Here is a 27,547-nt window from a genome sequence, read left to right as displayed (position 1 = left end):
CTCCCCCTGCTCCTCCCCTCCCACTTTGCACCACTCTGATCACCTCTCTTGCCACAATTGCTCTCCTACTGCCCCCCTAGATTTCTTACCTCTGTGCATTACCTTCTCCTTCATTAGGTCCAGAGTTTACCATGCTCTCAGTAGCCCAACAATTTCTGCAAGAAGGGTCTGAGGCTTCAAATGAGAGGTTCATATTTATCACTAAGGTCAACTACAGGCCTGGAGTCTGGGTCAAGGCAAAAAGGCAAACCTGTCTCCATCAAAAGACATCTCAGCAGCTGCATCTCTGGAGACCTGGAGAAACAGCTAGAAAGGAACAACACTAGATCCCCTCTCCTACCAGCAAGCTCACTATGACCTGCCTATGAGGAACAAGGCAGTGCTAAGACGCCAGTGAACTTGCTGATGTCTCCAAGTGACGCACAGATAAAGAGCCAAGCAGCAAGTAGTCCCTGGCTCTATAGAATCCTAATTAGGCCTTATTGAAGATAGCATAGCAACAAGGAATAAAAAAATCGGGGGACAAAGTGCTCTCCGAGAAAACAGGCCTGGAAGAGTCACAACCAGGGCATGTGGCTCATGGGGAGATAATTTCCAACTTCCCAATCTGCCCCAACAGCTCTTTTTGAAGCCAGCATCTGAAACATGGAGATTAGCAGCACATGGTCCAAGCCCCACCCTGGAGCTGACAAGCTCATGTCCAGACAGCATTAGGTAAGTGCAGGAGGAATGCAGATTTCCTGCTGCTCACTCAAAGAACAGCCAGTCCACTGCACCCCTGGGAGCCAACAGCCTCACCACAAGACAGGAGCAATGTGCTGATACCTGATGGGTTGTAAAGGGCTCAGCTCAACACTGGTGGACTCCAGAAAGGCACTGCAGAAGAAATGAAGCCGGGTTTCCTACTGATTCACATTCTGAGGGTCTTCAGCGTGGCTTGGGTGTCTATCAAAGCTAGCACATTATCCTGATAGAAGTGGGATCTTTCTCTTCTACTTGCCTGCTTTTATCAGGTCTGGAAGAGACTATCATCTTCTTCTAACTCTCTGTCAAGGTTTGGCTGAAATATGCTGAATTGTGAAGGAGTGACAGAGGCTGTTAGCTAGAAGGACAGACATAGCTGTTGCATAACCTTTGCTTAGGGAATCAGGTTAAAACTGGCAAACTGTTTTTAAAGCACTTCTTTTGACATTTTCCAAACAAAATTGTTCCAACTTTTAAGTTAAAATGACATTTCCACAAAGTGCCCTAAAAGAGGTTAAATAACCCCTCAACAGCTGACACGCAACATGGCAAAAATCAGAAGAGGGAAAAGGTTCATTAACACTTCCATTTAATTGCAAAAAGTAAAAACTTTTTATTCTTCTTCTCTACATACAAATCTCATTTATTTACACACTTTACAGGCTTTTCCCAAGTATTTACAAAGTTTGCAATATATTAAATTACAACAATCCATAAAATTCTGCATTAATTGCATATTTACATTCTTTTTTTTATCCACCACTGAATTTATAGTGTACAGCATTGAAACAGTCTTTATGCATATATAGCTTTACTTCCCAGCACCCCTGAGCCTTTATAACATGACTCCTCTCCCCACAGAGAGAGAGAATTCTAAAAATAAATCACCTGTCATTTGTTTGAATCTTCAAAGGAAAGGGGAAGACCAGCATCTCCCTTGTTTAACTCAGCAGGACATTAAATATATCCTTTATGAGAAGTAGTTTCCTGAAGACGAGAATATATAACTCTACATATAAAATTTAGGAAGAGGAGAAAGGTTTCCCAGAAGTAGGAGTTCTCTGCACACCCACTGCAAGGCCCACCAAAATGATCTGGCCCCAGAAAGTGCTCAGCTCTGTGGCTCCCAAGGGAACCAAGTGGGAGCCAGAGAACCTAGACCACTGAGCCCAGGATTGGACAGATCCTGTAGACTTCACTCTCCAGAGCAGCATTACTGGTGCGAGCAGGAGCATCACCTTGCTGAGATGCTGGCATTCACACCTCGAGGAACGTGCTTTGCCACTCTCCACCTCATCTCACTAAGGGAGTTCCCACGCTGTGAGCAGGACTGCTGAGAAAGGCGTGCAAGGTTTGCTGCTGGAAAGTCAGGGAGGCCAACCCAGAAGAGAAGGGAGGTGCTTTTATCCAGCCCTGTTCCCTGCAGTAAAACCAGCTTCCCTGACAGACTATTACAACAAGAAGACTAGCAGGAGAAGTTAACGGCCCAGGATACACAGGAAACTTGACCCTAGAAAGCTCTCCAGAACATTGCAAAGGGAGTTTGGGGCTGGGATCTGCAGAGCTGCCCCAGAGGAATGTGTGTGCACAATGCGAATGGGGAGAGGAAGAAAGACAGAAAGGAATCAACAGAAACTGGCAGCTTGCCCCCCACAGGGGATACTGATTTCCTGTTACTGAAGAAAACAGTACTCCTTTCTCCTCCTTTGAATTACCCTGAGTTCAGGGCTGACTGAGAGCAATGGTCAATGACCCCTGCTTTTGGAAACTATCTTTAAAACACAGTCCAGATCATGGGTGGCAGCCCATCTCTCTATCTTGACAAGCAAAAGAATGACCCCTCCACATCTCCACCCACTAGGTTCTTGGGTAGCACCAGTTTCAGGGCCTCACTAGTGTGATTTCAGAGCACCTTTGCAGTCTGTGGGATGTCAGGTGTGCAGACATCCCTCTCCCAGCTTAGACGTAAAGCGCTCTGAAGCATTTAAATAGATTTTTAAAATGAGGATGCACATATTTACTGGGCACCCCTCTGAGCTGGCCAGTAAAGGGGGGTATTATGCAAAACAGCACACACACTTGGATATACAAGTGCCAAAGTGAAGCTAGTGGCAAGGGAGACTGTGTTGGGAGACACACCCTCTGTGACTCATCCAGATCATGTTCATTGCCACAATGTCTCGATAGCTGAGAAAATAGACACATTCTACTCCAGTTCTACTCCAGACTGAGCAGCTCATTAGGAATTGCCGAATTCTCTAGGGAGGCCACAGCCTTTAGTAAGGTTGTGTGAAGCTGAAGCCCCTGATGAGGAAGATGGCCACTTGACCAAGATGCCAACCCCCTTTTTTTTTTTTTTTAAATCTTAGTTTTCCCACTTTGGCCTCACCTCTGAGTTGTCCATACCCAGTTCCTTACCCATGTCACAATGCAGAAGGCATTAGCATAACCTTTCTGGCAGTTGATTACAGGAGCTACTCAAGATGCTGCGCTACAGATTGAGGCTCTACGCTTGACAGCAGCTATGGCCAAAATCAGCTCTTTATCAGCAAATAATTGCCCTCCTGTTTCAGTGTAGCAGCCAATTCCTTACAGTCCTTGGAAGAAGAAGAGAAAATATACTGGAAGTTTAAAAACAAATTATGTAAACTCCAAAGGGAGTAAGGTTGGGACATATGCAATATATCACCTAGACACAGATTTGGAAACTTATGAAGACACCATAAAGTGCACTTCAAAAGCTGACAGTCCAGATTCACCATCATCAGTCCAACCAGCTGTAACACACTGACGAGGGGAGAAGCAATATCTGAAAGCACCTTTGCTAATCAGGCACAATTTTGCTCTAGCGCCCCTCCTACCCTCAACCTAAACAGCAGCTGTAAATAGATCCATTTTCTCTGCTATTTCTCAAAGGAGCCAGACAGCCACAATGACTTTAGTACGACTCCCAAAAAGCAGGCATTTCACAGACACTTGAGAATTGTCTCTGCAGCTCTTTTACAAGTTTCCTTCAAGGACACTTAGAATTAACAGCATGACCAAACCATCTGCAATCTCTGCAACAAAGGGTCCAAGCAGGTTCTTCCCGTATACAACTCCTACCCAACAAAATGGATCAGGTAAAAAAACAGTAAGAGGTGAAGTAACCTTGTCAGTCTTTGACTTGAGAAGTGCCAAAGTGTAAACAGCAACAGTCACTAATGTGGGCCCTCTGATGATTCTGCCATCACTGAATTCCCAAATTTCCATTAACTAAGACCCAGGCTTTAAGAAGAGCAAGAGGGATGGTGTGTGTGTCTTGGCATGTACAGGACTGTACGTAGTGTCACAAGTCCAAAACACACTCCAAGCACTAACAATACTAACATAACTCTTATTAATTCAATTCCCTTTAATAGCTTTGCTACAAATTAAATGTCTTCTGTTCTGACTCAGTCTCTCCCTCTTCGGTTCTACTGTATCTGATGTATGTTGGTTCAGTGTCAAGGGCCAAACACACTGACACAGGTGCTGAGATTGCTCTCATTAGCTTACAGGAGAAAAACAAGTGTTACGCATAGAAATATTTGTAATGCAGACTAAACTCTCCCAGGCTAAACTCTTTGGAGCAAGAACTGTCCTCTGCCTTATCTTTCTTAATGAGCCAGACATGGTCATCCAGTTTGGCAGCTTTTGTCAGTCCTTAATATGATTAGTAAGACGTTTGCTCCCATTTGCCTGCTTTTGCTCAAAAGCAAAGGCTGGGTAGACATTTTTCCAATTGGTCATTTTAAGTGTACCTAAAATATTTACAGAGAAAAAGGTTCTTGCTTCTAAGAACAGAGTTAGCTTGCTTTCAAACAAAACCCATTCCAATTTCATAGTAACAAGTGTGAGAGTATGTCCTGAACCCCAGCCCTGGCGTATGAGTTCAGCTTTACACATCTGTAAATGATCTTCAACAGCAGGAACAGACCCAAAGGATCAAACTTGGAAGGGACTGCAGCATCCACAGTCTGCAAACACTGAAACCAAGTCTCTCAGGACACTGGATAATGCAGTGCTCAAGCAACAGGAAGCATGCAAAGGCAGCTTGGAAGGAACTCAGGAAAAAATCAAAATTCATTCTGAAGACAATGTATCAGATTTGGAAGAAGTTGGTACAAAAAAGCCAGTGACAAGGAGATGTTCTGGTGCTCCTGCACGTACCCCAAGTCAGGAACACAGGCAGTACTTCTCCTAACAGAATATATATGAAAACAGTCATGCAACCCCAGTATCTTAGGTGCACAATCAGAACATGAACTTATAAAAAGCTTCTTTGCACCCAGCTCCACCTCCATCCAGAACTACTGCACTCCTGGCACCATGACCACCAAAACTTGCATCGGTGTTTTTATAGGAAAGGAAGTGGGGGAAAAAAAGCACAGTTACTATTTGACTGAATTACAATCTGCTGATAGAGAACAGTAGAAGAGCGATCACAAGACACAAAGAGCCCTGAAGAGATTAATCTGGTACAAGAACAATGCTGTGTGTGAGTGTCCCTGCCACTAGGCTGGGAGGCTCATGTCAGCCCTGAAGCACAGAACTGAGGTTGGCTTTGCAGGGCACACTGTTGAGGCACACAGCCATGAGCGTGATGGAGAGATGGAGCAGATGTAGGACATATCAATTCCCTTTATAGAGCTGGCCTGCCAACACAGGCTTCAGGCCTCCTCCCCAGGAGGAACGTATACAGAAATGTCACACACACCCCTCCACTCCTAACCTCCTCCCACAAAGATTCAGAAGTGCCATAATCCACAAAGGTGAATCTCATCCTGAGACATCCCTCTGTTGCTCCTGGAAAAAGCCTTTGCTGTCAGCTCAAGGCTTACCTGAGGGGACAGGGAAGGTCACGAATAACTTGAGCTTCTCCCAAACTACATCTGAGGAAGGGCAAAGGATCAGGAAAACAGTCATTTTTTAACACTGTAAACATGCAAGGTGGCAAAGCTGCCTGCCACAGTTGCCCCAGGTCTATCGCTTTCAAGATGTTGCCTTGGCTTCACAGCTGAAAATCTTCTTGTCCTGGAAGTAGTTCTGTTTTCCCACCCACTGTCCTTAGCTAGCAGCTCCATAACAAACAACCGCCGGCTCTGTCCCTTTGGCCATGAAGCTCATCATCCAGTAATCTGTGCTGGCATAACCTTTGGAAGACACATTAGATGAATCAACGCCTAATCACTGCTCATATTTCCCACAAAGTGGTGGTGTTATGCAGACACTCTTTGTGAAGAGCCTGCCCTCTGTGCCACACTGGGTTTGTAACACCTCGCAGAGCACAGTCTTGCTTAACCCCAGCTGCCCAGTGTTAGGCATCTCTGAGTAACCTCAACTACCCATTCAGCATCTCACAGTATCCAGTTGTTTGTGTTCCAGGCCATGAATTCCCACATTCAGAATAATCACATTCATATCTTGCTGCAAACACTGAAGGCACACATGAGTTCAGAGGTGGTAATGGCACACACCACCTTCTCAGGTGTCAGTTATGACAGATCCAGCTGGAAGAAGTCTCCTGGCTTTAACGGATCTCACAGACCCTGCATACTACAGTGCAGATACTCACCCAAATCTCCAGCTTCCAGCTCCACCTTGAACATCTCACAGTGTCCTCTGCACTTGTCCAGAGGTACAACAGTCATGGTGAGCTGTCCGCTTCCAACAGCAAAGAGGCCATGCAAGCTGTAGCTCTAGGATGAGAGCAGAATATTTCAGAAGCCTTGACAGACCCTTTTCTTGGGTCTGTCTAATTGAGAGACAATCACTGCCCTGAAACAAGGCAAGACAGCACAAATCACAGGTTTGCTGCTCCCCCCAGCTACCAATAGATCACGGCAAAACTCTCCAAGACAATGCAGGCCCTCCACACCCACAAAACCTCACATGAAAACAAAAGAGGAGATCAGGCTAGAAGAACCCATTTCAGTGATGTGCCTCCATGGCAGGTATCTCAGAATAGATGAAACTTATTGCCAGGAATTGCTCCAAAAAAGCACTTCTCAAGTGAATTGTGCCCCATTGCACATACAAAGTCCATCCCTTCACCACTACAGAGCAAGGCCAGGACATACATTTGAGTGGAGCTGGGACATCCCATGGGTATTTCTAACTGCCAAGGGAGATGGACGCAGTGTACTAGCAGCACAAAACTATACACACCTTCCTCCTCCTGAATGGTACAGCAAATCTGGAGATGCCATATTACACAGGGATGGGAAGAACCATTACAACTCTGCATCCACTGAAAATGTCCTGCAAAACCCCTAAAGGTGTGAAGCTTATGGATGACAACTCACAGACAGGGAAATAATGTGATAGGGATGAATTTCTCACCTTATTCCCCAAATCTGGATGGCGTATGAGGAAGCAAGTCTCTAGGGACACTGTCTTGTGGAAAGACAATGAAGAGGAAGTGGGGAAAAATTCCTGCAGAATCTGAGTTCTATCTACAGATTTGCTCCTAAAAAATAAAAAATCCAACCTGTATAAATAAAACATGTAAATATATAAATAAAACAACCCGTATTAGAGAAAGATCACATTATGACAATGCTTATATTTAAGTCTACATCCAAGATCAAAATTGTTCACCAAGATCAAAGCTTGATAAACATGAAGGCTGATACACTCCCCCTTTTTGGAGGGGGAGACTGAGGCGGAGACTAGAGAAGCTAAAAGAGCACAAACATCACTCCTAAGAGCAATATTGGACTTTTCAGCTGATGAACCTGCGCTCCTTCATATCCTTTTAGTACCTGCTGCAGGCCCATATAAACAAGGAACAAACACATTGCCTTAGATACCTAACAATTTTCCTCCTCTCCTTCCCTCAAAATGATCCAAATTGTCAATCAGAGCCAATAATTACAAAAATGGAGAGAGGTGGTATTGTATGCAACCATAACTGAGACCACATGGCAAGGCAGTGGGGGTGATGGTGGAGGTGGCATGTCTAAGCATATTCTCTAGGCCGGGCAATATAGCTGGAAAAGGCAGGGTTGGGTCTGTTATTTTTACTGTTCTGTAAAGTGGCTTGACATGATTAATACTGTTATACTCCAAGTCTGTCTGCACAAACCAAACAGGACACTACCTGGCACGTTCGTATGAGCAAAGGAGCAGTCTGCTCCACTGTGGCACCTTCCCATGTTACTTCTTATCCACATGAAAAGACTTTGCTAACATACAGGGTTGCTTCACAACCTTAGAGAGTTCTGAATTGTTCAAATGTCTTGTAGTCACTCTGAAAGTTGTACCACAGTTAACAGAGGTCCAGGATTAGGCCAGGCTGTTTTTCCTGAATGAGACCAAATACAAATTACAGGATCCGTTAGTGTTCTGGTACTTCTCAGTGTTTTGCAAAAGTCATGGTACCTTTTCTCAGTTGATATTAAGGGTGGAAAATTTTCCAGAGGTTACTAGAAACATAAACCAGTTGCCACAGGTTGCCACAGACCACAGCCCAGATGACTAATATACGGCCTAAAGAATAGGACTGAGCAGTCACTAGGATATTTTTGTCTTGAAAGGGGAGCAACACATGAAGTCCCAACGCATAACATTCCATTTTTAGTGCACAAGTATTCTGCTTGGATCCAGTCAGTGTCAGCAGGTGGACAGCACCTATAACCCACACCTTTTCCTCTTCACTCCAGTAAAAGTGCAACTTGCAAGCTCCTGCTAACACACAGAGGTAAAGCCTGGGTACCCCTGAAGACAGGATATATACATCCATCGCATCCTTTATTTTTGACTCACCAGGGAAAGAAAAATGGGAAGCTCTGTCTCGGGGGGCAGCTCCACAGTTCGGATGAATTTTCTTCTATTACAACCTCTGCCAGTTCTGGATGCTGGGACTGAAAGTGCTTTAGTTCTTCATAAGAGAGATGCTGTCCTGTCTTAAACAACACAGAACAACAACAAAACAAAAAAAAGTTGTGCACCTGGAGTTTCTCCCCTCTCCCATTTCCATCCCACTGAAGAACATCCAAGAGTAACAGCCATCTAGATTGCTAAATTTTCAACCACAATGATAATTACTCAGAGGAACAACTTGCTAAGGTTGCAGAGAGCTCTCCACCCCCAATATTTTTAAAATGGGGCTAAATGTATTCTTAGATATATGTTCCACCTGTATAAACAATTTGAGTTTGTGGTTGAAAATACATGGCAGCGTTCTTCGGCTGGTGCTATTCACAGAATCACAGAATCACAGAATTTTCTAGGTTGGAAGAGACCTCAAGGTCATCGAGTCCAACCTCTGACCTAACGCTAACAGTCCCCACTAAACCATTTCCCTAAGTTCTACATCTAAACGTCTTTTAAAGACCTCCAGGGATGGTGACTCCACCACTTCCCTGGGCAGCCTGTTCCAGTGCCTCACAACCCTTTCAGTGAAGAAGTTCTTCCTAACATCTAACCTAAAACTCCGCTGGCTCAACTTAAGCCCATTCCCCCTCGTCCTGTCACCAGGCACGTGGGAGAACAGGCCAACCCCCACCTCACTACAGCCTCCCTTGAGGTACCTATAAAGAGCGATAAGGTCGCCCCTGAGCCTACTCTTCTCCAGGCTGAACAAGCCCAGCTCCCTCAGCCGCTCCTCGTAGGACTTGTTCTCCAGGCCCCTCACCAGCTTTGTCGCCCTTCTCTGCACCCACTCAAGCACCTCCATGTCCTTCTTGTAGCGAGGGGCCCAAAACTGAACACAGGGCCCAAAACTGAACACAGAAAGAGCTTGGACTAAGCATCCAGCCTTATGAATCAAGACATTACCTTGATTAGAAAAGGCTGAGACCTCTGGAGTTCTTCTGATAGTTCTCCAATGTCTGTCACAATCTGAAGGCTTTTCACAGAAGAACATGCTGTGCAACATGCAGGCAGCATAGAAGTGTTTTGTCTACAACCTGCTGTCCACCAGTCCTGGCATTCTTGGGAGGAAATAAGAGAAACGTGTTTAATAAACCAAAAACAAAATGGAAAGGAGACAGACTCAAACATAAATTCATTATCCCTAACATGAAACACTGAGATTACTTATAGCTTCCAATGGATGCAAGTTACTCAAAAAAGCAAGCTTCACTGGGGTAGGGAACATTTCCAGCACAGTTTGAAGATGTTAGAGAATTGTCTCATGGTTTGGAGAAATGGGAGAGCTCTCTATTAACTCCACTTCTCTGTATATATAAGGCATACAGGCCAAGTTACCCTTTCGCTATCAACATGAGGAAGGCAACCACCATATACAGCGCAATTAAGTTGAAACAACTCCACAAGCAATAGTGCAATCCAAAGAGCATTTACAAGTGAGACATCCAGAAGACAAAAATTACTTTAAGAAAAAAAATATCTCCAAGTTGAAAATAGTAACTCTAATGTGGTTAGTACTGATGCCATGAGCCCTGCTAAGACATTCCTGAAATCCTGCTTTTCTACCTGCATTAACTTACAAAGACTCTGTCCTGGGCAAAGTTTGCCCAGTCCCTGATATGCAGAGGATGCTGGGAAATGTGGGTTTTCACCAAGATGTGGTGCTGATATATTATTCCTTCATCTCATGCATTGACTTGAAGATAAACTGGGGAGAAAAGTCCCAACATGAGGAAAAACTTTGCAATATATGTAGCTTATTAACTTGATACACAGTCCCCCCACCTTCCTCCTGAACCACATCTATATCCGTTTTAAGTTCCAGAAATCATTGTTACACCACCATCAGCTAAACAGGACTACAGTGAACATTGCATATATCTACTGCTTCAAAAATATAATTTTTCACGTGAAACTATTACTTGATGCCTATATCCTACCTCTCTCCTCCAACTTGCAGCTCTCCCAGCACACAAGAGTAAGCAAACAGTAACAGAATTGACTTCCTGCACTGAACAAACAGGACAAGAGAAGACAATCTTGAATGCCCCATGTATTTCTATGTTAAGGCACCTGCAGCCACCAGACTAAAAGGACTTGGCTCTGATTTAGTGGAAGTAACAGCTTTAATCCTATGGGAAGATGTTTAACTTGGGCAGTGGCAACAAACCCAACCAAACACCTGATCTGTCAGGGTGGGTTAGGAACCCAAGGCCCTGGCCACACCTCACATGAGACATCCATAAATCTACCCTCATAACAGACTCATCTGTCCTGTCCAGAGCCAGCAAATGTCAAAACAGCTTGGGTCTCCTGGGCATTTGTGCAGGCCACCCATTTGGGAAATGGGGTGAATGGGAAAGAAGAGAGAGAAGAGACAGTGATGTCTGTATGAAAAATAGTTGGGAAACCATGATACACAGCAGCTCTTCAGGCATGCAGCCTTTGTGTTACTATGGTCATGGTTTCCCATAGCATCAGCCACACTGATGCTCCTGCTCATGGGTCATAATTGATGAACACCACTTAACAGGAAAGCACTTGCTTAATTTTTCCCCTCTGACATCTGCAACGTACAAATAGTAACATTATAGAGGGGTTTAGGTTCATCAGGACATAACAACAAAGAGCAGACTGGATATATTCAGACGAAAAAAAGCAAAACAGATCCCAATCAACTCACAAATGCCACACCTACTGCCAGTATATGGACTGAAAGGGATCAGGACATAATTCCTAGTCTTTCTGGAAAAAGCATCCCTGTTTTTGAGGAAAGGGGTAAAAAGGCAAAACAAAGTAGAAAATCCTTATCGCAAGCCGAAGTCCCACTCCCATGAGAAACTGCTCCAATGCATTTTCCCTCCCTGTTCACAAGAGAAAAAAGAAAATCTTTGTTCCACAGGCTGTAGAAAACTTCAATTTTACAACAAAAAAACTCAACTCATGAAAAACCGCTGGTCAGCAATGGGAAACAAAAGGCTGAAAGATCTCTCCAGAGGAGGGGCAGCCACCACGAAAAGACCAAGAAAAAATATCTTATGGTCTGTCATGATAGAGAGAGCAACATTACTATAATTTCTTTCTGTGTAAAATTTAGAAAGTTAATCCTACAGTGTTAAGCCCAGTTATCCCTAAATTCTCTCTCTGGGCTCAGGACAGTACCCCATAACTGGATACTAATCAGCTTTGACGGTATAGAGATTGATTTCTCTTTTGAGCTAGGCTGGTATATTTGCATTCTCAATTGCTTGATTCAGGAGGTTATTTCTTTTCCCTATGAATAACCCAGGCAGAGCACTGTTGAGACACATTTCAAATGCCGCAAGTGAGACTGTGGGATTTTTTTTTTTTTTTTTTGTAATTAATCTTTTAGATTTATTGTTTAGGGTGTTAGTCTGTGCACTAGCATGTATGTGACTGGCATGACAAGTACAGGCAGCAAGAAGGGCCTGCCCTTCCCAGGGATGGAGGGAGGTGAGACTGCACAAAGAGCAGAGGGCATGCAACCGCACACTGGGGACCAGAGCAGGAGTTTTACCAAGGATGCTTATTCTCTCTTTTGATTACACTCCCTGCATTCCTTTTACATTACCACCCTGCCCAGACACCCTGGAGGATTATTTTGGTTTAAGTCATGCACACTGTGCGCATGCATAGCTTGCTCGAATATTGAAAAGAAAGATGCACTCTTCATCTCAATGCAACCATCACGTGCAACTGTCACACGATGGTTCTATCCACTCACATTCAAATGTTAAATTGTTGGGCGTGTGCAATTATCCCTGTGGAGTTTGACTGCAGGAAAGCAGCTGTAGTACTGACACATACAACTATTCATTACGTGACGGAAGTGTGGGCCAGACCCAACGAACCTCTCCTACACGCCTGTGCTTTCTCACCCCTCTTTGAGGAGCAGCGTTCACTTCGTACACAGAACCTGTTCTCTGTTGATCACACTCACTTAACGCTTGCTTTTATACTTAATTAGCTCTACAGAACAAAATATGTCTTTTCCCTTGTGTTTGGATAGCTCCTAGCAGAACCAGTGCTGAGGACTTCCAGCTTCTAACGTAGCACAAACGAAGAGATGACAACTTTCCGTAAAATGCATCTCTGAGTAATGCTGGCAGGAGTTTATAGCTGTACTTTCCATTGTGTAGGGAAATAATTTTCAATTTACAATTAGTTTAAAATGAGCACCCCACCCTATTTGGCCCTTTTCACAGAGGATCTCCCAAGCTTCTTGGCTGTCCTCAGATCTACAGAGGGGTGTGTGCACACAGCCCCAGAGATGCTAGGCGTGTACAGTCAGATGGGAGGCTAAGAGTTTACTGAGAAGACCCAGCCCTGCTTTTACCCACTGCAGTGAAGCAGTAAAACTTACAGAAACTTGCCCACATCGATGTGAGACCAGGAGAAGGGCCAGGTCTCTTAACAGACCATATAGAGGGGTAAGTATCAGTCTGATGCCAGTGCAACAAGTTCAGAGTGAAGCCATCTAGCAGGGAAACCTTTTGCTCCAGCATGACACAGGAAGTCAAGGGCTCTTCCTGACCCCAACAAAGTGCTGGAAACAAAATTGCAGAATTGCAGGTGCAGAAGCAGCTTGCTGGCTCTCCAACAAGCTGGTTTGCTTCGCAGCACTCAGGACTGCAAGGCTGAAGAATTCTCTACTAGGCAGGTGACAGCTAAATTTGCACAGGAAAATCTGTTCCAGGGGATGGGGGCCTCTCCCAAGAATATGCAGCCACCCTAGATCTTCTGCCACCATCACCTACAAAAGAAAGCTTCCCAGAGGACTGTCTAATGCACTAAGCAGCTCCACAACCTGCAAAGGTTGGTTCCAAATCCTCAATTCATCCTTCTGAGCCTGACACTCTTCCCTAGTCCTGCAACATAATTTGCTAGAAACCAGTTCCAGGAATATACGAACAATTTTAACAAGCCTGAAATGAATTCAGGACTGTCAAGAAAAGACTATACACTTGTCTATACACTGAACAGTCACAAGACATTTCTCTATCCTTTATTGTAGGTCTACTGTATGGCTTGACCGTACTATATGGCTGCAAACATTCCATTAACCACAACTATTTCAGACCACCCCTCACAGGGTTCAACATACCATCAAGAACTATACCTGTAAGCAGGGTGGGTGAGCAGGCAAGCCTAAGGGTTCAGAAAAAGCATGACTAACATTGGAGAACTGAAAGGTAGGCTCAGGATGGGGGTGGACTCACCTGGGCCTTGCCCACTGCCTCATTGATGATGCTGGACTTCAGCCACAGTCTTATTCCTATGTGCTAGATGCAACAATGAGAAGATGCTGATCTCCACATTTGCCATGTTTCCTCACATTTGTCAAAATCAAGGGATTTTCAAAGTGGATCTGAAAAGACCCTTAGAAGGGAAGAGGTTAAGACCTCAATCTACCCTCTGCTGTGACCATACTTCTGCCCTTTACGGATACGCACCTGACAGCCAGTAAGATAACTCCTCCATTCATTTTTGTAGCTAAGGCCACAAGCTAGTTCTTACAGCTGACACAGGGCAGAGCTTTTTAAAAGACACTCAGTCCCACTTGTAAAATTCCAAGTGATGTAGGGCCCATGAGATCCTCAGTGCTCTGATTTCCAATTACTACCACCACAGAAAAGCTGCAGCTCTTCCTCCATTTGAATATATCTAGCTTCCAGATGCTGGATTTTACCATGCTGCTTTCCATTATTTTTAGGACAGGGATTTGCAAGGTCTAGCCCTTAACCTTAAAGTGAAGTTGCAGCTCATAATGTACTGTTATTGCTTTGACAGCCAAAGAATATTGCAGGCCAGGTCATCCTTGCTCCTGAGATATGACTAGCCTCTTGTTGCTTTGGGACCACTGCAGACTTACAGACAGTACACTTCTCAAGTAAATAGTTTGCATGCTGTTGAGCTATACCATTGTAGCAGATATACTATAAACTTATTGTTGTGCCTCCTTTCCCGGACTTTATGTAAAGATAAAACTGTGTTTTACTGACTGAGTTTTTACTCAAAGCCATCAATTCATGATTATTCAAAGATATCAATTCATGATTACATGTCAAGACAAATTCAGGCTAAACCAACAGGTTCCTGAGTAAGTCAGAAAGCAACAGTCAGAAGTGCTTATTAATTACAGTGTGGAAGTTCTGATTAAGGAAGGCAGCACAGTGGGTTTTTAATAATACACCATGCAGAGCTTCTGTTCCACACAAGATCCTCACCTCTTTTTCATACTGAACGTGTCTGTAGCTCTGATTTTTCTTAACGTATTTATACCTGTAGAAGTACCTCCCATTTGGTTTCAGAGCATTTGTAGGAAAAGCTAGCAACAAAATAACAGCTACAAGTAAGCCCATCAATAAACACTTATTTTTGTTCTGGGTAAAAAGTCAACAGCTCAAATAACTTCTCACTCATTTCACTAATGGGTAACGGCTGGTCAAACAACCAAAGGATGATTAGTCAATCTCTAGCAAAGCACAAAAATGACCTTGATCCAACAAGACATTGTGAAATCAAGTCTGTTCAGCCTAGCCCAAGAGAAACTCTCAGACCACTGGGACAAAAGAGCACTACTTCCAGGACAAATCTGCATAACTGAAGGTAGGCATTAAGCTGTCAGAAAATCCTCCAAAGTCCACCTGCACCTCTGGTTACATGCCTTAGAAGGCAGCCTGTGCTGCTCTGGCAGTGTCTAGATGAGCAATGTGGCTTGGAGGAACAGCATGTGTTTGAAGCAAATCCCTCTCAGCTTCTTCCACTTGCCTGACAGTGACTTGAGTCTGCAAGAGGTCTGACATGTACATATCACTAGTGCAAACCAGAGCTCTGCTACTCTGCAGAGCTCTGCCTCTGCAAGAGGTCACATACAGCACAATCACTCCAGGGAAGCAAACCAAAATGAGAATTCACTTGCTCTGCAAATGACTAAACAAGAGATTTCTGGTGACATCCAAATACAAAACAAAGAGTTTTTTAAAGTTCTGGATTACCACAATTATTTTGAGCTAGTTTATTTGGATTTGCTAACAGTAAACAGTCCACTGGCTGAATGAAGACCAAAGTAAAGCAGTATTTGAAAACTGTTTGGCACCAACCTACACTGCAATATCAGCCTTTTTTTCCCCCCCCTTTGAATGAGCCGACACAGGTGTCTGTTGGCCAGTCTCAGGTTACGTTATTAAGGGTTGTTTACACATACGCACAAATCAGATAAATTAGTAGCTGCATGGGGATGGGAGGGAGCCCTGTCTGCAACCCATGTCACACCTCAAAATGGTCAAGCCCCTGAAGTGGGAACATGAGAGCATGTAAAAACAGAATAGCAAAACAGCTTGAATAGGCCAAAATGCATTTGGTTTAGGAAAAAAAGCAATATCCATTGTAAGCAAGAGGGGAAGGCTATGCTGGAGGCAGGAAGAAAGGTCAGTTAGTGATTAGACTACTAAAATAAGCAAGAAGTTGGAAATCAGACCTCGAGGTATTGTGGTGGTTTTACCATGCTGGGCAGCTAAACCCCACAACCGCTCTCTCACTCCCCCTCCTTTAGATGAGGAGGGGGAGAAGTAAAGCAAAGAACAACTCACGGGTTGAGATAAGGATAATTTAATTAAAGGGAAATAATAATAACAATTAAATAAAGACTACCATGAACTAAACAATTTAACTAAGGGGAAATAAAAAGGGAAAGGGGAAAAGGGAAAAATAAAAAGAAGGGAGGAAAACAAACAAAATAAATGAAGGCCCAGTACAGGTATGCCCCAAGCAGCTTTCTTGTTCAAGCCTTTAATTCAGAGAAGACCCATGTTCCTTGGGCTCATACATCAATGAAACCAGCAGGTCAGATGCAGCATGGGCTGCAAAACCTGCTGGGAAAAACAGTCCAAATACTAAGATGCTTAGCCCACAGGGAGCTCAGGAAGCAGAATGTCCCCCCTCAGGTGAAAAAAAAGGCACACTGGATGCTCCCTTTCTGCACAGAGCTGAGCCAAGGATAAACATATTTCAGGGCTACAATAAGAGGGGTGGCAATGAACATGAAACAGAAAGAAATCTGGCAGCAGCTGGCCCATCACAGGCTGCCTGCAAAAGGTTAACTGCAAAAAGAAGCCAGAGCCTGGCCAGGCGCCAAGGCAAGCCTCAAGCTAAATTGAAGATGGCCTGCCAAGAGGCAGAGGCTGCAGTCTTCTCCCAGCTGAACAGCTCCAGTAACCCAGACTGCTGTGACCCATCCCCACAAATAACTCCCAGAGGCACATCACAGGCCCCAGGATGTGACAGTGACATGTCATTTACAAGGTGTTGCTTAAACACAACTCCTCCAACGGGGTTCATTTCTCTAAAATAGGTTCTGTATAAAAAACAATAAAATGTTTTTTAGCCATTCTGGTCTATACAGAAGGGAACTTTTAACACAACTCTTCTCTGAACTGGGGGTAACTTATACAGGATCACTTTTATAGGTGTGTGTGCTTGCATCTGATTTTTGGGGTGCTGAGCAGCTACTGACCCAGTTGATTTTGAGCTATGAATTTGGTAAGGTTTGGGCCTTGTTATTGAAGCAAAATGGATTTTCCTTCAGGTTATTACAGGGGTTATTATCAGCACATGAATTGTCAAGTTGTTGGATGAGAGCCAGTTCATTCATCATTGACCAACATGCTTTGTGGAGGTTTTTGAGCTGCAAGGACTTACTGTACTTACCATAGGCAGACATATGAGTTAATGCAAGAGCAACATAAATCCTCATCAATGCTCTGTGTGGTTGGCAGGGAACAGTTACCAACGTGACATCAAAATTGACATTTAGATATCAACAAAGCTATAAAGATGTCATACTGTCACAAAAGGAAGAACCACTAATAAATATGTAGAATATTCCCCATTATGATTTTAAAACTTCTGTTAAAGAAAGAAAATCCCTTTTCATTTGCCTCATATTACTATATGCTCCAAGAGCTCCACTCTCATTATCTTTCCTCCTAACATTTGCAGGGGAGATGGAAGTACTCGTAGCCTTATTTTGCAGGCATAGAACAGAAACACAGAGGCAGTGACTTGTCCATCCCAACCTATTCAGAAAACAGAAATGAATCCAGATTATACAGGCTCTACTTTCTCTCCTAGGAAGTTTTGTGCTAATCCACAGGCCCAACCAAAATTATCTGTGTTGCATGCAACAGACTGAGCCCAGAGGTCTGCAAATCTGCAACCTTCATGGGGAGCGGTACAACATGAAGTGCCAAGTTATCCAGCTAAAAGAAACATGCCCACATGATGAGAGGCGTTCATCCTTCCCAGAGCAGGCAGCATGACCCAGCACTGAGGTTTTCACAAGCTCTGCGTAAACACAAGCTCAGGAAGAGCAAATGCAAACCACATTTCCGTAGAACTTTTCCCCATCCAAAGGGACCTTGGTTCCCAGCCCTGGGAAAACAGCTGAAAAAGAAGCACAGGGGCCAAACCCAAGAATCTAAGAGTCACCTTTGAAGACACAAAGACTGGGAACATTACTTTTAATATGTGAATTCATACAGAGGAGAAAGCAAGCAAGCAACAGAACAGAAAGACAGGCAAAGAGGAAATTTACTTTGGACCTAATCCTACAAACCTAATGCAATAGTCACAGCTTTGTGTGCACTGCTCTTCACCTTGTCTTTGTTGTAACAGCTCAAAGGTCCTCCCACGTCCAAAGGCAGACAGGCAGCCTTTCTCATCCACAGCACAGTTCCTGGTGTACAAGGGACTAGAATAAGGGTTAGGAGGAAAGCAGGCCACGCTGAATTGGAGGGAGAGAAGAGCAGCATCCTGTATCCCTGCTTCTCTCAAAGCCCCTCCTCCACCCTAATTTGGGGCTCTATCACTTGGAGAAACTAGGCATCCAAACCTGCCCCATAAACCTGACTGCTCAGCCCACATCTAGCCATGGAAGATGCTCCAACCTGCAATCCTGTAGACTTGCCCAAAATCTATGCTTCCAGAACAGGCCCAGGAGGGACAGCATAACCCCAGACTGCAGCCCCACACAGGCAGGCTGCCCCTGCCTGCTCCAGAGGAAGTAAAACGAGCCACCCATACACCCTGTGGCCAGGCTTCATCAAAGCAATGTGGACGGGAATTCTGCCAGCATTGCTGGTGGGCCAATATAGTCTCCAAACTGCAAACAGGTGGTGTTCAACACGAATAGCCCAGGCTGGATTTGAACTGGTGTCTGAGCACAGGAAACTTCAAGTTTCATCCTCAGCCCCCTCAAAAAATTAATCCAGCAGGTATATACACAAGAACGGAAGACGAGTAAGTATGTTGAGTCCCTTGGCTAGTGTTTTTCTTCTGCTGTGCAGACTCTTTGCATGGTGTCTTATTTGCAAATGAAAAATGCTAGACCTGCTTACAAGACCTCCTATCCTCACATTCTTGTCAACGAACAGGATGACAAATGGTAGCATTACCCCATCCCTTCAAGAGACCGTAAGGCCAAAAGAAAGGGAAAAACGTTACATTCTGCAAAAGGAAGTAGTGAGAGAGAGATGGAGACCACCCAGCCCAGCCCCATGCCATTCCCTTTGTCTATCCCTCATGAATGATTTTACCACGCTTCATCCAGCAGGGAGCAGTGTGACACAAGCACTGCTGGGCCAGCACTAGGAAAGGCCTGGTAGCCACAGCTGCCCTCTGAGAAGCCAGGACATGAGGGATCTCCACAGGAATCCAGATGAGGTTCAGCCTGGGTGCTATACTCTATCATTCAAATAGTCAGACTCTAACTCAAGTTCTTTCTCTGAGGCTAGATCAAAGTTACCCGAGCCATGTCAACTCATGTCAAGTGGCTATAAGAGCCATCTCTTCACCTTTGTTTTATCTTCCCTGTGAGAGATTCTAATGAATAAGGAAATGAATAACGGGGGATACCCTGACCAACCCATGCAAACTCAAATCAACAGAAATCACACGTCAGCAGAAGAGAGAGAGAGAGAGACGCAGAAAATGCAGAATGGTGCTGGCATTTCAGGGAACCCTTTTTAGCTACAGCAGGTAGGTCAGAACTATAACAGAATTCCACAACACAATGAGCTGCAGAAGTTAAATATAAGCCACCCAAGAGCATGGACACTAGAGTTTGTTTTTACAGTGAGCCAACAGACGATCAACATTGTGCCACATCCCTGCTCAAAATAATCCACAGCTTTGTCATTACTGACAGTCTTTGTATTTTATCAGAGAGGCAGAGCCCATGCTTATACCGCTTGCCAGCTTAAGTCAATTGAAATGATTAACTGAGAATGAGAAACGTTCATACTTTCTGCTTCTATTATGCCAGACTAGTAATATCTGTCATGTTCCTTTCCCATGATGGGACCATCTCATTACGAAATTATCTAGCTTCCTCACACATATTACACTTAACATTACTTTAACTGCTATAAACACTGTAGGCTCGCAAGCCCACAGTTCTTTACCAGTATGCCACTTTGTAAAAAACACTTTTCCTTAAACCTAGGTCACGTGCTGAGGTTTCTACACCCTGCTCACAAATATGAAGACAAACTGTTTTTGCATGCTTACTCAGAAAGAAAGTTGACATTTATCCAGCATAGCTATCACACTACAGTTCCCAGAACTGCAAAGATTTTTAGAGAAAGGAGAACCCTTGTGGAAAATAAAAATTTGTTAAAAGCAAGGAAAAGAGTGCAAGAAGAAAATGATGAATTTAAGAGAGAAAATATGCCTCAGCACCAGTGAACAGAAGGTAATGTACGCTAGCTAGAATTCAGGATGCTGTTTTTAAGTACAGTGGTAGGGGAAGAGAAAACCATGGTGCCATGTCAATACCGCATTTGCTATTTGGTGTCTAAGGAGACACTCAAGTGATTCGCATGGCTGGTTTTTAACTTGGTATTTCTTTCTAGGGTTATGTTACAGCAGAAAAATCATTTCCTTACTCTCAAGCATGTACTTCTTAGCAATAGGCAGAGACAGCAGTCGGAGGTGACCGATGAGGGAGCCCCAGGAATGGGCTCTGGAGAGCGGAGCTTCAGGTGGCAGCAGGCTGTATGGCTGGATCACGAAGTAAACAGTTAGCAAAACCAATCCCAGCATGAGCAGGCCCTGTGAGAGAAAACAGCCATGTAATTAATTATATTGCAGTGACCTGATGCGTTTTCAGAACATGACACACCTTCTGGCTGTTATCAAAGGACTGTGGCTGTGCACCGTAAGATGAACACTCAAATTTTTTACTGTGGCTCCTCATTCAACTGCAATTCTATTTACATACACAGGGAGTTGTCATACAGTTTCACTGTTAGGGCAGTTCCAAAGATGAAGTAAAGCAGCCTTCAAATCAGACCCATGCATCTCCATTCATTTATTTTAGCACTGTGAATAATGCAGCACCAGAGCAAGAATGATCTACAGATGGTTTTGATTCCTCCCACCTAACCAAATAAAAGCTTGCACTTCCACCATGCCTCTTACACAAAGTTTACAAAGCCTTTTGTAAACATCCGCCAAGCCTTGAAACACTTTGGCAGCGCTGGTGCCAGCTCTCTCCCTCGTAACAGAACCTCAAATAAGCCTTAAGGAGATGACATTATGCATTCCCCCCCACCCGGCCAAAGTCAGAAAGAATCAACAGCAAAAACAAGAACAGAAGTTGAAAGTTCAAAATTCCAGTTTCTTGTTCTCCTGACTCATTTTTACATCTTTTATATGATAGAGGGAAGACAGAAGGGATGGATTTTTTTCTAAATAGAAACTATTACGATGATTTTTCAAAGACAACACTAAAACACTATGGAATATTATGTCAATAGGAAGCTTTACATACTTGTAATATCTCCAAGCTACCTAAGAGAATGGAATCCTTTCACCCACTTTGTAGCACTTTTTACAACATCTTCTAACTATGTTCCTCAAAACATTTTTCTGTCATCACGCACCATGGCAGTTGATTCATTTTATTGACTAGAAGGAGAGTAAAGATAGGTAGAAGCTCATGACAGGGTCAGAAACAGAACATGGATGTTTTCATTAGTCAACCCTGAACTTTAAGAATCTCCTTCCTTTCCACTATGTGTGCTGACACTTGGAATCAATGCCTGAAAAAAAAAATCCAAAGGCTTTGTTCCTTAATAATTTAAGGAAAGGGGGGCATTGACATATTCAACTTTCAATTCATATAAGCAATTCCAAATCTTGGTCATCTGTCTTCTTTTTTCAGATCAAATTCTGGAAGGAAGGAAGCAAGCTACACTTAACAGTTTTTTGAATAAAAGACTCTGAAAAATTAATCAGGAAAACGCAATGGGAAACAAAAGGCTCAGGTGCCAAAGGAGAAATTCAGATCCTCAAATAGCCTGTACATGCATAAGACACCTTACCTTGTAGACAGCCACTAAGATAGGGTAGCGTGGAGGTCCCCTTTGGGGTTCATTTCTTTCCAAGAGCTGCTTGATGAATTTCTCAATGGCTTTTTCTGACATCCCACACTGGTGGCCAGTCTGTCTCACTAGATCAATTGTCTCTGATAGCTTGTCATAGATGCTGAGGTCAGTGGCTGAAAGCTCCATGGCCTCCAATGAAAAATCCCTATGGAAAGATTCGATATATTAACAGAAAACATACCCCAGTCATCCAGTTCAACACCAGCATGTGCAAAGAGATCTCAGGAATACCAGAATGTCTAGACAAGAAGGAAGGCTTCTCTGGAGCAAGCCCATTCACTGACAGACACAACATTAGCTGCAATCTTAATAATCTCTGGTAGTCCAGTACCTCCAAAGGAACAAAAGAATATGTATACTTTCCTGAAAACGGGAAAAAAAACAGTAAAGATTCACATTATGTAAATGAACAATACTTCCCAGAAATCACTGAAAGTTCATTTATTCATCTGTTCCAAATGAATCTGTCCCATAAAGTGTTGTTCACCAAGTATGAATGCCAGCAACACAAAGTTGATCATCACACACAGTAGCCAAGCAAAGCTCTCCTGCACTGTAACTGTAGTCACTTATTTTAACGTAGATTTCTTTTCATTAAATCCCCTGTCAGCAACTAAGTACAGAACAGGGAAATGAGCAGCAAGCGCAGGGCAAAGTTCAACAGTTTACAATTTGTTTAAATTTTTGCAACCTAATGTCCAGGCCAACTGATTATTGAGTAACAGTTACAAGATAGCAGCACAGTCTGCAGGCAAAAAGAAAACTCTTGCATTCCTCTGAAAGGTTGCATTTAAGAACGACCTGAAGGCAATGTAACTAAAACTGCAGTAAGAACTGCATTGTGAACTCAGGACAGAGACAAAATGGCATTTGATAGCAAATTACTTTCCATCGTGAAATTTCAACAGGGAAGCCTGTAAGAACACACCTATGAGCAATCAACATTAAAACACAAAAAAAAGTGGTTCTTCTACCTCTCCCCCTGCCTGCCACAAAGGATGAGCCTTACAATATCAAGAGCAGCAGATCAGGCTGAAGAAAAGATACAAAGAAATAGCAGAACAAGGAAATAGCAGGCAGTGTGAGAATCCCATTGTTCCAGACATTTAGCCTTGACAAAACACTGCTGATGTGAGTATCTTTGAGGTCTTGCTTTGCCTCTCGTTTCTGAGATGGGAAAACTCGAACCTAGATCAAACCAACACTTCTCCTGGAGAGTCACAGTTTAGCAATGCATTGCCCTGAAAGCACAGGCTGAGAACCATCACAGAGAAACTCAAGGAGCTTGACCAATACACCCAGCTCACAGCTGAAAATGGAAATCAGGCCCCCAACCCCTTTTTGCTTTATGTACTACCTGACATCAGTAACAGCTCACAAATCCAGTGTGCTGCTTCACCCAGTGCAACACCTTGCCCTGCTAAGTCTGTTGCTGTACTGCAATAATCACCTAACTTCACACAGGTTTTCTCTGCATGTGCCTCACAGTACTTCCTGCATTTTAAAAACACAGGTCCATTTTGCTCACTTGAGAACAAGCTGACAAGCACTGAGCAACATGTTATTTAAACTTAGATTGGCTCTGCTGTAACCCATCCTGGCTGCACACACAGGACAAATCAGCCATAAATGTACGTATGTATATACCATTGTTATAAATGAGGTCTCAACTCAATCTAAATTTTGTAATATTTATAAAACAAATATTTCTAAAAGGTATAAAAGGCAAGTAAACAGCACTGGGTGTGCGGGGAGTCTACACTCCACCAACATGCACAAACAAACATCAAACATTCTAAATATACAGAACATCGCTTTACATACTAAACACAAGTATGCCTATACGTATGTACAATCAGAAAAGGTAACAAACAATCCTCCAAGTTTCACGACTCAACAGTCTCCATTTTCCACTCCTTTTCTTGATTACATACAAGTCTCCATTTTCCATTCCTTTTGAACAATATGTCTTGCTTTAAGTTGTCAAGCAACTCGGTCTTCAGGCCTTTTGTATCCCGTTCTTCCCGGATCAAAGAAAAGCATATCCATCTCCTTTTCAAGGCCAATAGGCCTGGGTCAAAAGGCACGTTCAGGTCAGCAGGGGGCATAATAGCAAAGGTCTTCGGTGGCTGTAGCAGCAGAGGTGCCCATGGCATAGCAGTCGGATCAGTAAAGGAGCCCGCAGCTCCCTCACTATCTGGGAAACCACATGCTTCTCACTGTGGTCCCACAGGGCTCTTTAAGGCCTCAGAGACAGCTCACCAGGTGCCGAGCAATCCCACTGCAACCTTGTCGTTTTTAGTTGCAGAGTCCCACACCTTGACCTCAATTTGGTCCCATACTTCAGGCTCATAAACTGTCCGATTGTTAATAAGGAGAATAAGCTGTAAGGTTACCAGGACAGTCTTTGTTCCTAAGGACGTATGATTCTCCATAATGTGCAACTGCTTACCAGCAAGAGGCAGTTGTGTGCACGGGTCCGCTTCTCTCAGCTTGAGCTTCTCTCCAGCTCCAGTGCGCCTATTTCCAGCAACTTTCCGTACAAGCTTCTCTAAGCGGTTTGCTGAGTTTGGCCAAACCTATCTTCATGAGGCAATCAAAGTGCCTGTTCCCATCCTGGTCTCCATTCTGCCAGGCTGTTCCTCTTCACTTCTTTTTCCTGCTTCTTTATTGAAGACGTAACTTCATCGTGTTGCCTTTTTTATCTTGAGGGCAGGCTCCCCTCTTATATCCTTCTCCCCACAGCAGTTCTTTTCAAAACACCTTTTCATTGGTCAAACAACTTTGAATGTAACAACAACAGCAAACACCCCGAAACATCCATGCCTTAATGGCTGGAGAACAAGAAACCGGAGACTGCATGGAGTCTCCTGAATCACCTTTCTTTGTTCCCTCTAAACTCTTTTATATTCCTGATGGCCTCATCGTTAAGAGTCTAATGTTATCTCAACCACGGGGTTTTCCAGCCCCCATGGCCACATTCCCAAATCTCCCCCTTCTTTATTAATGTCAACCATTTTCTCGACACAAATTACCAGTCCATATATAACACCATGAAGTAAGATCATCTTTTTGGCAACCAAACTTGAAATCTGATTTGCCTTTCAAGGACTGGCTGACAGTTCTCCTCCTAAACCCTGGGTTTCTAGAAGTCAGAACTCAAGCAATGACATTTCTAATGATTTTCTTCAATAGTAAGGTGTAGTTTTGGGGGAGGAGTGGGGAAGAAAAAAAAATCAGTATTACTACTAACTTCAGCAACTACTTCTCTCTCCCAAGATTAAGTCCATGTTTTGCTCTTTGCACATTTATGTGGTCACATGGTGAATCAGGAAAATTACCTGGCTGAAAAACAACCCATATTTGTTTAGTCAGCAACTGTCTAGGCATCCAGCTCAAGTAGCTAATGTCAGATGTTAAATTAATTTATTAGTTAAAATAAATTGCATTATTGATTTCAGCCCTAGAAACAACAAAAGAGTCAAATTGACATTTTAAACCAAACACCAAGCATGCAAGGAGAACATGTTGCACTACACTGCCAGGTTAATTAGTTCCTGGTCCTGTTCTGCCACCTTTCCTAGCATTCTATGCAAATATTTGTCCCAGATCTTACTACCCGAGCAGCTTCATGGGCTGGCAAAACTACTCCAAGGCAGGTTTGATCAACATCTTATTATGGAACATAAGCTCTCCAAGGCAGGGACCTTTTCTTCTGGTCTGTAGAGCACCTGGCATGCATTTGGTTCTATAAAAACAATTCATTGCTTTACTAACTCTTTCATTTATGTAATACCCCAATTCATAAAAGAAGCAAGAGCCAGCACATCTGCATGATATTAAATCCTTTTTTTTTTCCAGCTTTTAGAATTACAGTGGTTGCCTTGACACTACAATTGGTATGCTAAATGGTCTGAAAGGTTACCTAGCTTCCTCTTTTACTCCCATGTGCCAAAGCTTTTTTTGCATGTGAAGCTCTCCCATGCTGAATTCCAACAGATTCAGTGAGCTTCCTCTGTGTGCAGAATCTCTCCTGAGCCACTTAAAACAATTATCCCTACAGAAATGCTGTCAGACATGAGTTTCTCCCTTTCCAAATAGCAGAAGCATCCTACTATACTAAAACGTTGAGACACATCTTAGTTCTCCCCACCTCTACATTTGTATTCAGCTCTGAACAAGTATGTTTGAGGACAATGCCTGCAAGTCACAGGTGGTCATTTAAAAACCCTGTATAGTTTGTTGACAAATTCAACAGTAATCCGTGTTCTCAGCTAAGAAGTAAGGCATTATCCTAAGACACTGCTTTGAAAACAGATAGCTTTAAAAATAATAATACATTATATTCCTTCCCATCAGCAAAATAAGACTAACAAAATAATAATAAGAGACTACTGTATCCACTTAGCTGTTACACAATAAGTCCTTCCACACAGCAACCTCTCAGATGCAGGCATTTTAAACTAGAGAACCCATATGGTCAGTGCTATTTTTTATGAACTCCACCAACCCAAGAGGAATAAGCAGCCCCTCTCTGCTGGCCAATCCACAACCAGAATTAGCAGCAGATCTTGTCCTGAAAGGTTTCCATTCATGCACCCAGTCCGAGCAGCAAACTCTATACAGGGCTTTGCAGAGAATATGCTCTGCCTCCATGACGTACACTGGAGCGTTTGGACTGAGGCTTTAAAAAGATAAATATTTAGAAAGAAATGCTATTAGAGAAGTCTTTAAATGGGAACAGCTGTTTGCATTGCTACTGCCATCTGGTAAACCCGAAATAGCAATATACGAGAAAAATTTTAACCTGCTTTAACACCGTTTCTGCTGCCCCCTGTACAGGGGGGAAGGGGAGGGGGCGGCGGCGAGCCCTGGCCTATAAGCTCCCCGCCCTCTCCGGGAAGAAGCCTGCATCCCACCGCCACGGTAACACGGTATCGCCCTTATTTATTTCTAAGAACCTCCGTCCAGGTTTTAACAAATAAACAAACAGAAGCAGAAATCACCCCAATCCCCGCAGCCGGGAGCCGAAGCGGGGAGGCGGGGGTGGGGCGCATTCACGCTTCAGGCCCAGGGGAGCCCTCTCCGGTGGTCGTGGCCCGGGCAGGCCGGAGGGGGCTGAGGGCCCGCTAGCCCAGCGCTGGGCTCTCGCCCCAGAGCTCCCAGCACCCCGCTGCCCACCCCGCTTGCCGCCCCCTGCCTCACCCGGCGGCCGTCCCTCTCCGCCACCCGGCTCCGGGCTCCTCCCGCCCGCGGTGGGGGCGGGCCGAGGGGCCGCGCCGCTGCTTCCTGCTTCCGGCCCGGCCCAGCACCGCCGCGGGGAGCATCTCCGGCTGCCCCGGGCGCCCAGCGCTAGTCAGAGCCTGGGACTGTCCTGAGCACCCTCGGGACAGTCCCCACCACACACCGGGGCCCAGTTCCCCCTGAGACCACCCACC

At 44.0% G+C, this 27,547-nt stretch overlaps 1 protein-coding gene across 3 annotated transcripts; it reads right to left on the bottom strand.

Moving 5' to 3' along the window:
• Positions 1 to 11: 11 nt before the first annotated feature.
• On the bottom strand, positions 12 to 27,346 carry LOC309887198 (bombesin receptor-activated protein C6orf89 homolog). Of its 3 annotated transcripts, none has more exons than XM_082778738.1 (8): positions 27,315 to 27,346; positions 22,047 to 22,254; positions 20,607 to 20,772; positions 9,547 to 9,701; positions 8,533 to 8,672; positions 7,108 to 7,255; positions 6,341 to 6,464; positions 12 to 5,918 (listed from the first exon to the last, which is right to left on the bottom strand). In XM_082778738.1, the coding sequence occupies exons 2-8, from the start codon at positions 22,233 to 22,235 to the stop codon at positions 5,833 to 5,835; spliced, it is 1,008 nt and encodes a 335-aa protein (XP_082634864.1). In that variant the 5' UTR covers positions 22,236 to 22,254; positions 27,315 to 27,346; the 3' UTR covers positions 12 to 5,832. The 3 variants fall into 3 exon arrangements, with proteins under 3 accessions (XP_082634864.1, XP_082634865.1, XP_082634866.1); XM_082778739.1 differs by having other exon boundaries at positions 13 to 5,918; positions 7,108 to 7,234; XM_082778740.1 differs by lacking the exon at positions 27,315 to 27,346 and adding an exon at positions 24,562 to 24,628 and having other exon boundaries at positions 13 to 5,918; positions 7,108 to 7,234.
• Positions 27,347 to 27,547: the final 201 nt, after the last annotated feature.

The sequence above is a fragment of the Aythya marila genome, assembly GCF_965140915.1.
Source record: "Aythya marila genome assembly, chromosome: 24".
NCBI lineage: Eukaryota > Metazoa > Chordata > Aves > Anseriformes > Anatidae > Aythya > Aythya marila.
This window is presented reverse-complemented; position numbering and strand designations above follow the sequence as displayed.

Bases quoted from the DNA above. Each gene is read 5' to 3' on its own strand.
- LOC309887198 (XM_082778738.1), bottom strand. From the start codon at position 22,235: ATGGAGCTTTCAGCCACTGACCTCAGCATCTATGACAAGCTATCAGAG. The intron at 20,773-22,046 runs GTAAGGTGTCTT...TTTCTCTCACAG, and splicing joins TCTTAGTGGCTGTCTACAAG to GGCCTGCTCATGCTGGGATT. The intron at 8,673-9,546 runs GTAATGTCTTGA...GTGTTGTTTAAG, and splicing joins CTCAGCCTTTTCTAATCAAG to ACAGGACAGCATCTCTCTTA.